The 14,587-nt window shown below is 37.1% G+C and overlaps 1 protein-coding gene across 2 annotated transcripts in view; it reads right to left on the bottom strand.

Annotated features, from left to right (window-relative positions):
* rasa1a (RAS p21 protein activator (GTPase activating protein) 1a) overlaps positions 1-14,016 on the bottom strand; it is a 37,005-nt gene extending 22,989 nt beyond the window's left edge. Inside the window, exon 1 of one of the 2 annotated variants that reach the window (XM_042724614.1) lies at positions 13,019-14,016. In XM_042724614.1, coding sequence (XP_042580548.1) covers positions 13,019-13,383 — 365 coding nt within the window. In that variant the 5' untranslated portion in view covers positions 13,384-14,016. Of the gene's footprint in view, positions 1-5,716; positions 6,355-13,018 lie in introns of those variants that run through there. The other variant, XM_042724615.1, reaches the window with a different exon arrangement.
* Positions 14,017-14,587: the final 571 nt, after the last annotated feature.

The following is a 14,587-nucleotide window of genomic DNA, read 5'->3' as shown; positions in this document are numbered from 1 at the left end:
CAAGCAGAAGTGTCCTCTGAAACTTTTAGAAAGAAAAAAAGAGAAAAAAAAACGCCTTTGATAAACATCATGATTTTGCATGCACACTGTGGTTCAGAGTATTTCTAAAATTAAAACATGTAAGCTAACTTAGGCATTTTTCCTGAAATAAATAAATAAATACACACTTATAACAATTCATGATACATCTGCACTTACACTTTGTTTAGACTCACTCTGGCTGCACGGTTAATCTCATTCAAACAGATAAGAACAGCAAGTCAATTAGCACTTCTAAGATGGCACAAAAAATACACAAAGTCAATTACAGCATAAAAGTCAGAACATATATATGTGTGCTGTTGATGTGGTGAAGAGGAAGTGATCGCAAGTGAATGGAGGAGGTGAGAGATGAGAGTGAGACACAGGAACAACTGTGATATTTTCAGAGTCTTGCCCATGATGAAATGTCACACTGACTGCAGACAGTATGATATCATGTGGGCAAGCAGCCCTCCCTCACTCAAACTCACTGTATTCATACAGAAGCATATGCAGTGTAGTTTGTGCTGAATGTCAGTTTTCTGTGGAGATTTTCTAAAGCATTGCTCTGAGTATAAAAGACGCTGCACTTCAACTTTACACATTTCTATTGTTCTCCCTGTGTAATAAAATCCAAGAGAAATGATAAATACACTGCGCAAAACTTCATCAATATCAATCTGTCCAGTGATAGTGAATCAGTTCACCTGCTTTGGTGCAAATGAAAGTCAACAAGTGTACTGGAGAGGCGACAGCAGGACAACCCCCAAAAAGAGAATGGATTTGCAGTTGCTCCCTCCTTATGCTTCTTTACTGATTTGTCTCTAGTTTTGCACACTTTATTTTTTTTCAATGCAAGGCACTGACTTCTTCCAAAAGTTTTGTGTATATTAGGCATATACTGTAAGTGATAACAATAAATTACAATTATTTGTATGACTAATAATAATCAGCCAAAATTTAGTGATTGCGACAGTCCCAAACTCCCCTTATAGCACATATTATGCAGTACAAAATGAAAAACTGATCATTTACAAGATGAAAGACACACTTGGCGATGTAAACTATTGGCCCATTTTATCAGCCACAGTGATAAAGAGCGTAGGCGTAATTTGCACACTGCAGGCTTAACTAGGCTAAGCTCTTTCTTCCCGCTTTATTCATTTATTGAATATGCAGGCTCTATGAAGCAGTTCTTTGACTAAAACTGCACCGTTAGCAGAAGGAGAGTCCCTCATAATTCCCAGAGGCTGCATTTTGTTCTCGCAGCTCTGTACGCTATAAAAATGACATCAGTAATACAGGGTTATTAGCACACTGGATAACATGCTCTATTAAAACTTCAGCGGTCAAATAATTCATAGGCTCCTGAAAACACAGATGTGTGGACCAGATGAAGCGGGACTGTGATCATCAATATTGTCCATGATAACGTACAAGCAAACAAATAAGCAACAAATGTCACACACCCTTGATGCCTGTTCACACCAACAAGCCTTTGAATAAAAAAAAAAAAATTTAAAATAAAAAAAAAAAAAGCATACTGAACCCATTATACCATTGTATTGCCATTATTCCTTATTTAGAGAGTTATAACATGACTTACAAATATAAAATATGATTAGTGGTCGACTGATATTGTTTTGTTTTTTTGACAGCCGATCCCGATATCTTGGAACACCTAGGGGCCGATATAAAGCCAATATATATATATATATATATATATATATATATAGATATATATATATATATATATATATATATATATATATATATATATATATATATATATATATATATATATATATATTTATTTAAGAAATTTGAAATCATTTGAAAATGGATTAAAAAATAAATGTGTAAAATAAATGTATACTTTAGATGACAGTATTTTTCACAAATAAATAAATATTTAATAAAAATATAATTAAAAAGGAAGTAAACAATGTAACCAACGGGGCACTAAGTATTCTGGGAAGTTTGTGTGCATTGGAAATCATATTTTTTAAATAAAGCCAGGGTTACACCCATTTCACATACAGCACACAGAGAAAATGACATGAATATGACCTGTGGGCAAATGCATAAAGTGCAGCATAATTTGAAATCACGAGTTTAAAGTTTAAAGCATTCAATTCGCACGGACCGACCGTCACACAGAGAACACGTGATCATGCAGGATAAAAATGCACACTTCACAAGATCTCACAGTTGGATTCAACTAAGTTTGCAAGATTTGTGAAATTAAATGTTCATTAGCCATTCAAAGACTTGTTTAAATGATATAAATGCGTATTTGCTTAATTAACGACAAAAGTAAAGGAGAATGTGAGCTGTGTGCACTCAGGCGCTGCCTTTCTCAGCACCATTCAAATAAAAGTCAGGCATGCCGTCAAGATAAAAGTGCCGCCTCCAACACATCAGCCAAGCAGAAAAACTTATCGGCCGATGCCGATATTTGAAAAATGTCAAATATCAGCCGATATATCAGCCTTGGCAATATATCGGTCGACCACTAAATATGATATATTTGAATAATATTATCATACAGTAAACAATATATAATCACTTCAGTTTAATTTTCTTTTTATAATATATTTTATATGTCCTATTATTTATATTATATATTTTATAGTTCTGTTTGGTTTAGGGACAGTAAGGTTTTTTTATGTTTCTGAAAACTCTTCTATGCTAACCAAGTCATATTATTTGAATTTAAATTATCTAGCTAAACTTTTTTTAAATGATATTGTGTAAATAATAATTAAAATATTCTTTGATGCATAGAAAGTTTAAAACAACAGCATATGAATGTGTGTGTGTGTGTGTGTATTATTATTTATTCATTTTAGATGTTTACATTTTGAAAAGCTGTGCTTCCTGCATAAACCTGACCTTGTTGGTTTGGCAGTTTGCTTGCCCTATACAGTTACCTTGTATAATTTCTTAATTTAAGTTATATATATTTTGTTCTATTTGTTTTAAGTTATTTATAATAAATGAAGTGAAGTTTACTGTTAAAGGCACTGATGTCAGACTCATTTTGAATAATAAAGTTTATTGTAAATTGTTAAATACCCTGCCTCCACTACATAGGCCTGTGTTTGTCACATCATTATAAGTGTTTGGTCACCACATTTGAGTTACCATTGCATAAAATGTTTTTTATATATATATATTCTGTTTATGTAGACTATATACTGTATTCTATATACAGTACCAGTCAAAAGTTTGGACACACGAATGGGAAGTAGTCTGATATTATAACCACTGCTTTTTAATCATTGGTAAGAAATAATTAAATGTGATCATTTTATTCTACTGATTCCACTCCACTAGTTTTTAACAGTAAAAAAATAAAGAAAAGAAAATTCTGCATGTAGTTTTGTGAGACAAAAAAAAAAAAAAAAAAAAAAAAAAAAAAAAAAAAAAAAAAAATCAACTCAACTGCTGGATTAGATGACAACTAATCCATCACAGCTGTAATATGTCATCTTACATTTGCATATCAACATCAGATCTGCAGAATAAATATGATACTGATACTTTTTAGATACTGTTTGCAAACTAAAATAGAATGTCATTTAGGGTAGGCTGCTTAAAAACTGTGCTTTAAACACAACTTCTCAAAATAACAGCGACCAAGAGCAGGCATCTAGAGAACTGACACTTCACCTTTAACATCTCAATAATGGTTACACTTTAGCGCAACAATCTGCTTATTTTCCAGCACAGGCCAAAAGCCAGGTGTCCTCAGATTGAGCATCTTCAATACACACTCTGACCTCAAGAGATCTGCAGCTACATGTTTGCATTTGAGATGACTGAAGCTAATATATATCAAGCATGACTGTGAAAGTCTGTCGCCTCAAACTCAACTCATGCAAAAGCAGAGGAACAGGAAATGTGCTGAAGTGGACAGGTGACACTTTCTCACTAACACTCAAACCAACCACATGCATTGATACTGCCCTTTGTGTGCCTCGCTGTAATGGAAATTAACTGATGTATGCAGCACAGCGGACAAAAATAAACGATTTCAACCACAGACAGCAGCAAGTCGTCAGCAACTTCATTCACAGCTTTGACACAACGGAGCTCTGAACCATAAATAGCACTGAGAACATGCACTAGTGAACCGTGTGCTCGTTAGCCCATAAACAGGACATTATAATGACACTTCACAAGAAAGGTGGTACTTCACACGTGAAGTGAAAAAGCTCTTTTGGCTACGAAATTAACCCAATAAAAGAGTGAAAGTTCCAGCACTCAAGCACAAATCTCTCAGCACTTGAATATGTTATGATTTCCAGACAATGGCTGTATTTTTAGATCCATACTAGGCGTTTGAATTATTCACCAAAAATGCCATGAGAAGATCCTGACAAGATACCAGAGGAGGAGAATATTCTTCCTGGATGTTTCATCTTCATAGCTGGCTTGCTGAAAACAGGACATGACCTTTCTGTGATTAGTTTGTACAAGCCATCAGAAAAGGAGCTGGACCTCTCAATTTACAACACTTCATCTTGGAGGAAGCGAGGGCAGAGCGGGCTTGTTGAGACTTGATCGAGGGGTCATATTCGCTCGCTCAAGTAGCTTCAACTCATCCATCTTGCTGGATGGGTTTCGAAAAAACAACTCTAAAGATGTCACGTCACCACTCATCAGCATTACAGAGTAATGAAGCTGCACAGCCTTACGTTAGCAGTACTCTTCCACCATCTCCATCTGAACCCCAGAAAAACAGCATTACTGTTGTGAAAACTTCATGACATTTGAAACTGATGAATAATCAACTTTGCCCTCAAATGGTTTAAAACATTTATAATGAAGAAAAACATCACTAATTCATCAACTCTTAGTACAAGCACTACGTAACCACGCTCAACTACAAATTTGCGCATTTAACATCTGTCCACCTGAGACAATCACTCGGCATTTCAAATAAGACACTGTATTAGTATTTAGTCACTAAACGCATAGTTTATACTACAAAACTATAAATACATAAAATAAATAAATATAAATAAAATATACAAAATATATGTAAAATAATGTATCAAATATATACAAATTATAGTATAAAATATATTACATTATATTAAAATGCAATGCCAAAAAATAAATCTCCAGGAAGAATTAGGGCTGGGTTAGATGAGAACTAAGCTTAAAAAATATCAATTTTTTTTTTTAGGCAGTATAAAATATATATTTCAATTTTAGATTCAACATTGAATTATTTTTCATTTGCAGACACCAATATTACAAAACACAGTAAATAAATAGCAATATATTTAACAGATATAATTTTACACTATCTACAGTATCTATCCATCCATCCATCCATAGTAATGGTGAAACTACGTGATTCATAAAAATGGATTGAAAGTTCCAACTTTAAAGCAGTTATTGCTGCTTATTTTAAATCAGAGATGATATTAAAACATTTGGCTTAATGCACATTCATTGTCAATTTATGATGAATGTACAATAAATTGGCCAGCTCTAGTCAGAACTGTGCTTATCAATTTTAATAAAAGCACAGAAGTTTTTATTTTATATATATATATATATATATATATATATAAAAAATTAGAATGGAACAGACAAGACAAAGAGGGAAATATGGAAGTTCTTCACTCCATATTCTGTGAGTCTGAGCTCCGAACGGCAGCATTCATGTCCCACTTACGCTGAATTCATCCTCTGCTGCATCCTGGGCTCTCGGGCTCGCTCTCACGCACTCACAAAGTAATCCCGCTCAGCTGCTTAGTCGCTGGGGTACGTCTCCTCTGTCTCACCAGACAAACCTCCCATTTGGTCGTCGCCATGTCCCAGAGAACCTGCTGTTTGAGTGCGCTCACCACACAGCTCTTTAAGTCAGTGAGCAGAAACTCGAATGGAGGTGGGGCTCCACCTCACATATGGCTGGAACAGTCTTAGCTGATGTCCAAAAGTGAAATAATCTGAGCTGGTTATCACTCCACTGAGGGAACGATTTAACTAAGAGATGCTGGAGAATGAAAAATCTGCCTTTGATGTCCTTCCCCTGTGAAGTCAGTCGCTCAAGTAATTCAAAGTATGAAACCGCTCAGCAAAAGAAAGCAGGCAGGGCGGGAAGGGAGGGGACAAATGGGATGCGAGATGCTAAAAGCAGTGGGAGGACACAACTTGACCACCCTTGTGTTGTTCACTATGTGTGTAAATAATGGTAGTGTTTTCAATTTTGGATAAACTTTTTGGCATCCCACCCCCTTCAAATTCAAACTCGAGCTTTCCTTTTAACGCCAACATAAAAATACTACACTCTGTAAATGAGCAAACTCAGCAGGTCAGGACATCAGTAACCCGCTGGTTTGCACAACAACCAACTATTATATAAAGTGCCTGGACTAGCTATGCAATTTTTCAGAAGTTTCCACACTGGTAAAAAGGTGGAGATGTGCGGGGTCTGGGAGCAGCTGCCAAACAGCTTTGTTTTCCTTCACACATGATGGAGTGTCACAGCTTGTTAGAGTCAGCACACGGGACTGTCCTCCAGCACACAGATGGATGACTAAAGAGCCCATCTTCAGCGAGCAGTTACTGTGCGGCAGGAGCCGAAATGGGGTCAAGCAAGGGATGGATAATACATCCTCAAGACCTGTACGCTGATCCACAAATCTGCTGCTAGTTGAAAAAGGTCTGTGTCTTTTTCAAATAAACAAAAGTCACTGCTAAGTGAAAGATTTTAAACTTGAGGTCATTTCTAAAGTTATATAATTTGGCTATCTGCAAACTCCTATCATCTCCTAGAAATTAAAATCCATTTATCATCAGCTTTTTGGTATTAGTGACTAAATTTAAATCGGAATACCGGTACTTTACACTGTGAATTTAAATCTTATAAACTCTTATTTTAAACAATAGCTCTGCTCCAAAACCTATTATAATAAGATGAAGAAAACAGTTTGAGGACAACATTCCAGGAGTTTTCACCATATAGTAAATTTCAATGGGACCCAAAGGGTTGAAGGTCCAAATTGCAGTTTTAATGCAGCTACATAAGACCCTTATTCCTCAGCTGGGATCAGGTAGAGCCCTTTGAAGCTGCATTGAAACTGCAATTTGGACCTTCAACCCGTTGGTCCCATTGAAGTCCACTATATTACGGAGAAAAATCCAGGAATGTTTTCCTCAAAAACCTTAATTTCTTTTCGACTGAAGAAAGAAAGATATGAACATCTTGGATGAGATGGTGGTGAGTAAATTATCAGGTTTTTTTTTATTTATTCTGGAAGTGAACTAATCCTTTAAGTAACAATTATGTTACATTCCTTCAATTCAAAGGCACCACCACCACAAATATCCTTTGCAGAAATGACAATCATAGACTGTACTGAGTTTTGGGCTGTACTGAGTTCATTCAATCCAAGTGAATCATGCAGGAGAATTGTTGGTTATAATTATAATTGAGAGTATTTTTTGTTAAATAAAAACAGATATTTTACCTAAAATTTGTTTATGCTATTAAAATGTACACGCTAACATTCAAGTATTGCCTTGTTCATTTTGCATTGCCTTCACTGATATAAATAAAGAGTTTCTGTTGCTCTTGGTTTGACATACAGAGTATGAAGCATAATTATCCTTTTGTGGCAAAAATCTCAAAATTCACAAAAATTGTCTTATAATTTAGCTTTTCTAATATGCATGCAATCTCATGAACATATTACATTTAAAGATTTGTGTGTGTGTGTGTGTGTGTCTTTAGACAATCCATAAAAGAGCTGAGCTTTTACAGCATTAGACCATTTACAGTATAATGGGGAAAACATCATATCAGCTTGGCCTACATGACCTATGTTCTTCTTAAGAGAAATCAATAGATGTCCACAAACAGTCAAGGAATGATCTGAAACGTGAAAAACTTGAATAATTCCTGGTACTCATATGTTTTAAAACATGCAATAAGGAGGTGGTTAAAAGTAAATGCAGATGACTTAATACCAATTTACAAACCCGATTCCAAAAAAGTTGGGACACTGTAAAAAATTGTGAGTAAAAAAGGAATGGAATAATTTACAAATCTCATCAACTTATATTTTATTCACAATAGAATATAGATAACATATCAGATGTTGAAAGTGAGACATTTAGAAATGTCATGCCAAATATTGGCTCATTTTGGATTTCATGAGAGCTACATATTCCAAAAAAGTTGGGACAAGTAGCAATAAGAGGCCGGAAAAGTTAAATGTACATATAAGGAACAGCTGGAGGAACAATTTGCAACTTATTAGGTCAATTGGCAACATGATTGGGTATAAAAAGAGCCTCTCAGAGTGGCAGTGTCTCTCAGAAGTCAAGATGGGCAAAGGATCACCAATTCCCCCAATGCTGTGGCGAAAAATAGTGGAGCAATATCAGAAAGGAGTTTCTCAGAGAAAAACTGCAAAGAGTTTGAAGTTATCATCATCTACAGTGCATAATATCATCCAAAGTTTCAGAGAATCTGGAGCAATCTCTGTGCGTAAGGGTCAAGGCCGGAAAACCATACTGGATGCCCGTGATCTTCGGTCCCTTAGACGGCACTAGATCACATACAGGAATGCTACTGTAATGGAAATCACAACATGGGCTCAGGAATACTTCCAGAAAACATTGTCGGTGAACACAATCCACCGTGCCATTCGCTGTTGCCGGCTAAAACTCTATAGGTCAAAAAAGAAGCCATATCTAAACATTATCCAGAAGCGCAGGCATTTTCTCCAAGGCTCATTTAAAATGGACTGTGGCAAAGTGGAAAACTGTTCTGTGGTCAGACAAATCAAAATTTGAAGTTATTTTTGGAAAACTGGGACGCCATGTCATCTGGACTAAAGAGGACAAGGACATCCCAAGTTGTTATCAGTGCTCAGTTCAGAAGCCTGCATCTCTGATGGTATGGGGTTGCATGAGTGCGTGTGGCATGGGCAGCTTACACATCTGGAAAGGCACCATCAATGCTGAAAGGTATATCCAAGTTCTAGAACAACATATGCTCCCATCCAGACGTCATCTTCTTTCAGGGAAGACCTTGCATTTTCCGACATGACAATGCCAGACCACGTACTGCATCAATTACAACATCATGGCTGTGTAGAAGAAGGATCCGGGTACTGAAATGGCCAGCCTGCAGTCCAGATCTTTCAACCTTAGAAAACATTTGGCACATCATAAAGAGGAAAATGCGACAAAGAAGACCTAAGACAGTTGAGCAACTAGAAGCCTGTATTAGACAAGAATGGGACAACATTCCTATTCCTAATCTTGAGCAACTTTTCTCCTCAGTCCCCAGACGTTTGCAGACTGTTATAAAAAGAAGAGGGGATGCCACATAGTGGTAAACATGGCCTTGTCCCAACTTTTTTGAGATGTGTTGATGCCATGAAATTTAAAATCAACTTATTTTTCCCCTTAAAATGATACATTTTCTCAGTTTAAACATTTGATATGTCATCTATGTTGTATTCTGAATAAAATATTGAAATTTGAAACTTCCACATCATTGCATTCTGTTTTTATTCACAATATGTACAGTGTCCAAACTTTTTTGGAATTGGGTTTGAAGAAATGGTTAAAAACAATCCTTGTCAAACAAAACTGCTGCTTTAGCTAAACACATAAGGTCATGAATGCAGTCAAAAACAATGAATTAGAGAAGTTGTTCAAAAAAAAAAAGAGGAAAGAGAAGACTTTTCTACCACATAAGCCTCTTGACTGTGTGAAGAACATATTTCACCACAGTGACCAGCAGTTTCTGCAACTGGCTATGCCACTTGGCATTCCAAAGTCCCTGTATTTCTTAAAAAGAAGGCAATTAACCAGGATGGATGCTCAATTAGCCCCTGACGGAGAGGGAGTTTGTGGAACAATTGCTTATCTAGCAGACACAATGTGCACCGCTGTTGATCTCCAAATCAAACTCTCTCTCTCTCTTTCCAGCTCTTGAGGGAAACCGTTTATGACTCCAAATCCTTTCTAATCTTCGTGGAAACAAAACCAACCTGCTCTTTCTCCACAGTGCTGTTTGTTTGCGTTCAAGGCCCGGTGCTACAAAGAAGAATTGCCCCGCTCTTCACATGCTCTCTTTGTTAAACAGTAGAAAGCATCTGTGAAATATTTATTCCACTGCTGGCAACATTGTTTATGAATGAAGTGCGCTGCAGAGAGGCGTGAACGATTGTGGCACTAACTTTAGTCACACATTCTGACACGCAGGACCGCATCCAACCCGGAGAATGTGTACCACACTGCACTGCCATTCAACCTACTTCTTTGAGAAAACAATGAAACAACTGCCTCAGTTTAAAAGAAAACTGAAAGTGGATCTGGAAATGATGAAATCAAGAGAATATGCAGCTATACTGGTTATACAAGTTATGCGCTGCCTGCACAAGAAACACATCCTGGAGTCAAAATATACACCAAAAAATAAAACAAGCCTGCAAGTTGTTAATGTCACCTACATCACATGGGACACTCGTGTGCTTCCTCTTCACTGCAAAGGTGTTGCATATTTTAGACGTGCACTGAGCCATAAACCGACACATGCTTCTATTATCTTGCAGTCTAAGCCATTTTGAGCAGATAAAGGCTGAAATGTGAATTACACCTCATCGCGGTGCAAATTCAGCAGTCGTTGAGTGCATACAGTATTATAAGCTTACGGAGCACCTCTGGTTCAGAATCGGTGCATCAGAGAGCAACACTGCTCAGCCTTATAGGCAGTCGAGTCTGTCAGAGTCAATCATCTGGAAGCTCTGAGGAAACTTTCGTAATAATTGGGTCACCAGTCTACGACAAGTGTACCTAGGGAGCTAACAACTGTATGCAGCAGAGTGGCAGTGCACGATTCACAAGGCAAACTTATAAAATCACTGTACTATGTCTTCTGTGATCTTTGTTTTTTTTTTCCGATCTGAAAAAGCCATGTATGATACTGAAAGCCAAAATAAATCACCCCCACGCTTTCTGTGACAACTTTGAGCACTTTCAAAGAAACCACTGGCAACCTACAAGACATGATATCCAAATTATCATTACAAAATCCCTTGATTCACTTATTGCTTTAAAGTTGGATTAAGAGCTGCTGTCAAATCATAGGCATGTCTCTTATTAAAGTTATAATGCTTTGGTTTGATCAATGAAACGTGAATGTATTTTTTTGTATTTACAAAAAATTGTATTGTGTTTTTATTTTTAGAAATTAGTGACTTACTTTTTTAAATATTTATTTTTGGCATTTTATGCCTTTTATTTTTGGCATTTTATGCCTTTTATTTAGATAGGACAGTAGGTTGACAGGAAGCGCAGTGGGTGAGAGAGAGGGGGGTGCGATCGAGAAAGGTCCACGAGCCGGGACTCGAACTTGGGACACCTGAAGCACAACAAGTCGGCGCACTGCCCACGAGGCCATCGGTGCCAGTGTTTGTGTTTTTGAGGAGCTGAAACAATGGTGCACAATTTAAAACTAATGGAAAACTAAAAATTCTAATTAACACTGGCTAAGTCTAAGTTACTTTACAATATACAGTAAAACAGGAGATACATTATAACATTTTAAGTATTTCAAAATTGTGTTTTACTGTAAAATGTTGAAACTCTGATATTAGTGTATTTTTGATTACCTTAGTTTAAGGATGAGCTGAAACAACTGGGCATAAAATAAAACTCCAGGCCTGATTATCAACCTACTCTTAAGCAACCAAAGATATAAGAGAGAGTCACAATAAATTACACACTATCATTTAGCTTATCGTGAAATAGACTATTTCCCAACCCTGACATTCTTCATTAGATTCAGCCACTGATCTCGTCAGCAATATGATAATGGATGACACAGAAAGCAGTTACAAACATTTATCAGTAACTGCGGTTTCACAATGTGTGCAGAAGGAAGGTCTAGATACACCAAAGACATTCAAAACATCATATTATTGCAATGCATAGGTCAAAAGTATAATATAATATAAATATAATATAAACAAAAAAAAAGACGCAGTGGCAGAATACAGTGGGGAAAAAAAAATTGACATGAGACTGTATCTCAAGTGGTTAAGTTATATGGCTAACCCATAACTAAATTGCACAAATTCAGAATACATAACCTTGCATTCTGCAATATGAGGAAGTAAAATATATCATATGAAAGTCACAAAGGTGACTTGACAAAAGTGTTGGTTAAATTTAAATATATGTATACAAAGAGTAACATTTGCTACTTATGAATGCTTGTCAACGTTCTGTATCAAAACATAGCTGTCTGTTTACTGTCAAATAATGTAAGGGAAACTTAAAAATGCTACAGTAAAAACCTAGTTAACTGCAAGTTACTTTACAATATACAGTAAAAAAAAAAAGAGTAACAGTAAAATATTTAAAAATTTAAAATGGTTTGTTTATAATAAAAAATAAAACAAATTTAAATATGAATTATGCACGATTGTTACACAAAATTATTTACAATATTTTTAACAAGAAACAGTTCTAAAACACTGATTCACTGCATGAATTATTTTGTTATCAGTTATATATACCGGATTGATTCATTAAATGCTAATTTAATGCTTATACTAGCATCATGTAAATGTTGTTTTGTCTTTGAGATGTTAAAAGTGCATTTATATTAATATTAGTTACATTATTGAGACTATAAATAGCTAATATACTATTACTACACATACGAATCTTGACGTATAGAGTTCTCATCTCTTTCTCTTAATGCTTGCAACTCAGCACTGTATTATACTTCATTGTTTTTCTGCACTAAATTTCTAGTGCCCACAGCTGCCAGTTAACAACAACAACAACAAAAAAGGTAATCAACCATATGGAAGTAGATAGCTAACTACTTTTTGACACACAACCATTAAGATGATCACAACAGGGCTGCAACCATCCCATGTCAGAAGTCCTTTCCCATCATGAATTACTAACATAAAAGACACATGTGTGCGAGATGAATCCTTACTGGTTGGTGGGCGGCGCCGAAAGGGGGAAAACAACCTCCTCTTCCTCATATTCTGGCCCATCCTGTTGATCACTTTCATCCACGCTCCCCTGCGGCCCGATTACAGGCGGCTGAGGGGGCGGCGGTAAAGGTGGTAAAACCGTGGGCCCGTCGGTGGGCGACATCCGGGTGCTGCCCGGCCCATCCGAGGAGGGCGACTCGCACCCGGCAGCGGCAGCTCTCCCCGTGAGATCCTCTCCTCCGGAGCTGGGGTAGATCATCATGTCAGGATCCGTCAGCCGTGCTCGCGAGGGTTTGCTGTTATGTGGGGTCGAGTCGGGGCCTCTGCTGCCGTCCGATCCCCTGTCCTCGCCCCTCACCTCCATGCAGAAATCAAGAAGACAGCCTGAGCTTCTTCTCCGAGTCTGTTAAAGGTTCTTCTGCTTCCAGTCTTTAAAAGCGACGGGACAAAGTTTCCTGGAGAAGAGAGAAGAGCACAGACTCTCTCTCTCTCTCACACACACACACACACTCACACTCACTCAGCTCAGCGGCTAACACATGAGTTTAAGTCTTCATTGTTTCCTGAGTTTCAGCAAGAGAAGAAGGGCTTTTCTGAAATAGAGCAGGGTAAATGTCCGAGTTGAGGAGAGGACGGTGTATCGAGGCCCTGGTTCGGTCTGGTGTCAGTTGTGGGCTTTTATTGTCAGTCTTTCGGGGTTGTTATTTTGTTCGCAGTGAGTTCAGAAAACGCGCCGATCTGCTACTTTGTTCGCTTCGCAGGTGATCGCGGACGTCCAACGCGATCCTCCTCACTAGATTCCGCTCAAAGTGTGCGTTAAATGTTCTCTTCAGTCGTAAATGGTCTTTTCTTCTCGAGATTGCTGGACTGGTGGAACATTTGCCACAGCTGCTCCCAGTCCCACTCCTCTCCCTGCGCGTCCCCGCTCATGCGCAGACCAGGCCAGCAGATCGCCGAACCGACGCATTCGCATCCGTGAGCTCGACAATCGATGCAGCGCAGTTTCAAAGAGAAGGAATGAATGTACTTAATTTCGTCATATTCAAAACACACCGGCTCACCTTTGATACCGCCGCATAATGATTTATGTAGCCTACATTAATAGCTTGTTCTTTCAACCCAAGCTAAAGTAGTCTGTATATACTATAGGTGCGTGTGTGCTAATAAACTAGTTTTTTTTTAATTTTTTTTTTAATCTTACCGCAGCTGAGTCATGGTTTCTGCACTATATAGCTGTGTGTGCTTTTTAAGGTCACTGTAAATATTTATGACATTTTTGGTCCCTGACTATCATACACAAATTATTTACGTTCTTACATCAACAGACATTTTTAGATTGCTCGTTCCTGTAGCATCTTAGCTGAAAAATAAAGAAAGATAAACACTTGACCAATGAGGAAAGAATTACAATTCAGAATCTATTGTTATATTAATTTACTATTTTATTTTTTATCTGAGCATGAATCAAATAAAGGTTTTTTTTTTTTTTTTTTTTTTTTACATTTTAAGTAGTAAACTGGAGCCAACTGGAGGATATGAGTGGTCTCATAGACGAAACAGGTCTTAGC

Source organism: Cyprinus carpio, chromosome B5 (assembly GCF_018340385.1).
Source record: "Cyprinus carpio isolate SPL01 chromosome B5, ASM1834038v1, whole genome shotgun sequence".
In the NCBI taxonomy this organism is placed as follows: domain Eukaryota; kingdom Metazoa; phylum Chordata; class Actinopteri; order Cypriniformes; family Cyprinidae; genus Cyprinus; species Cyprinus carpio.
Note: the sequence above shows the minus strand (reverse complement) of the source record. Positions and strands in the feature narration are given on the sequence as shown.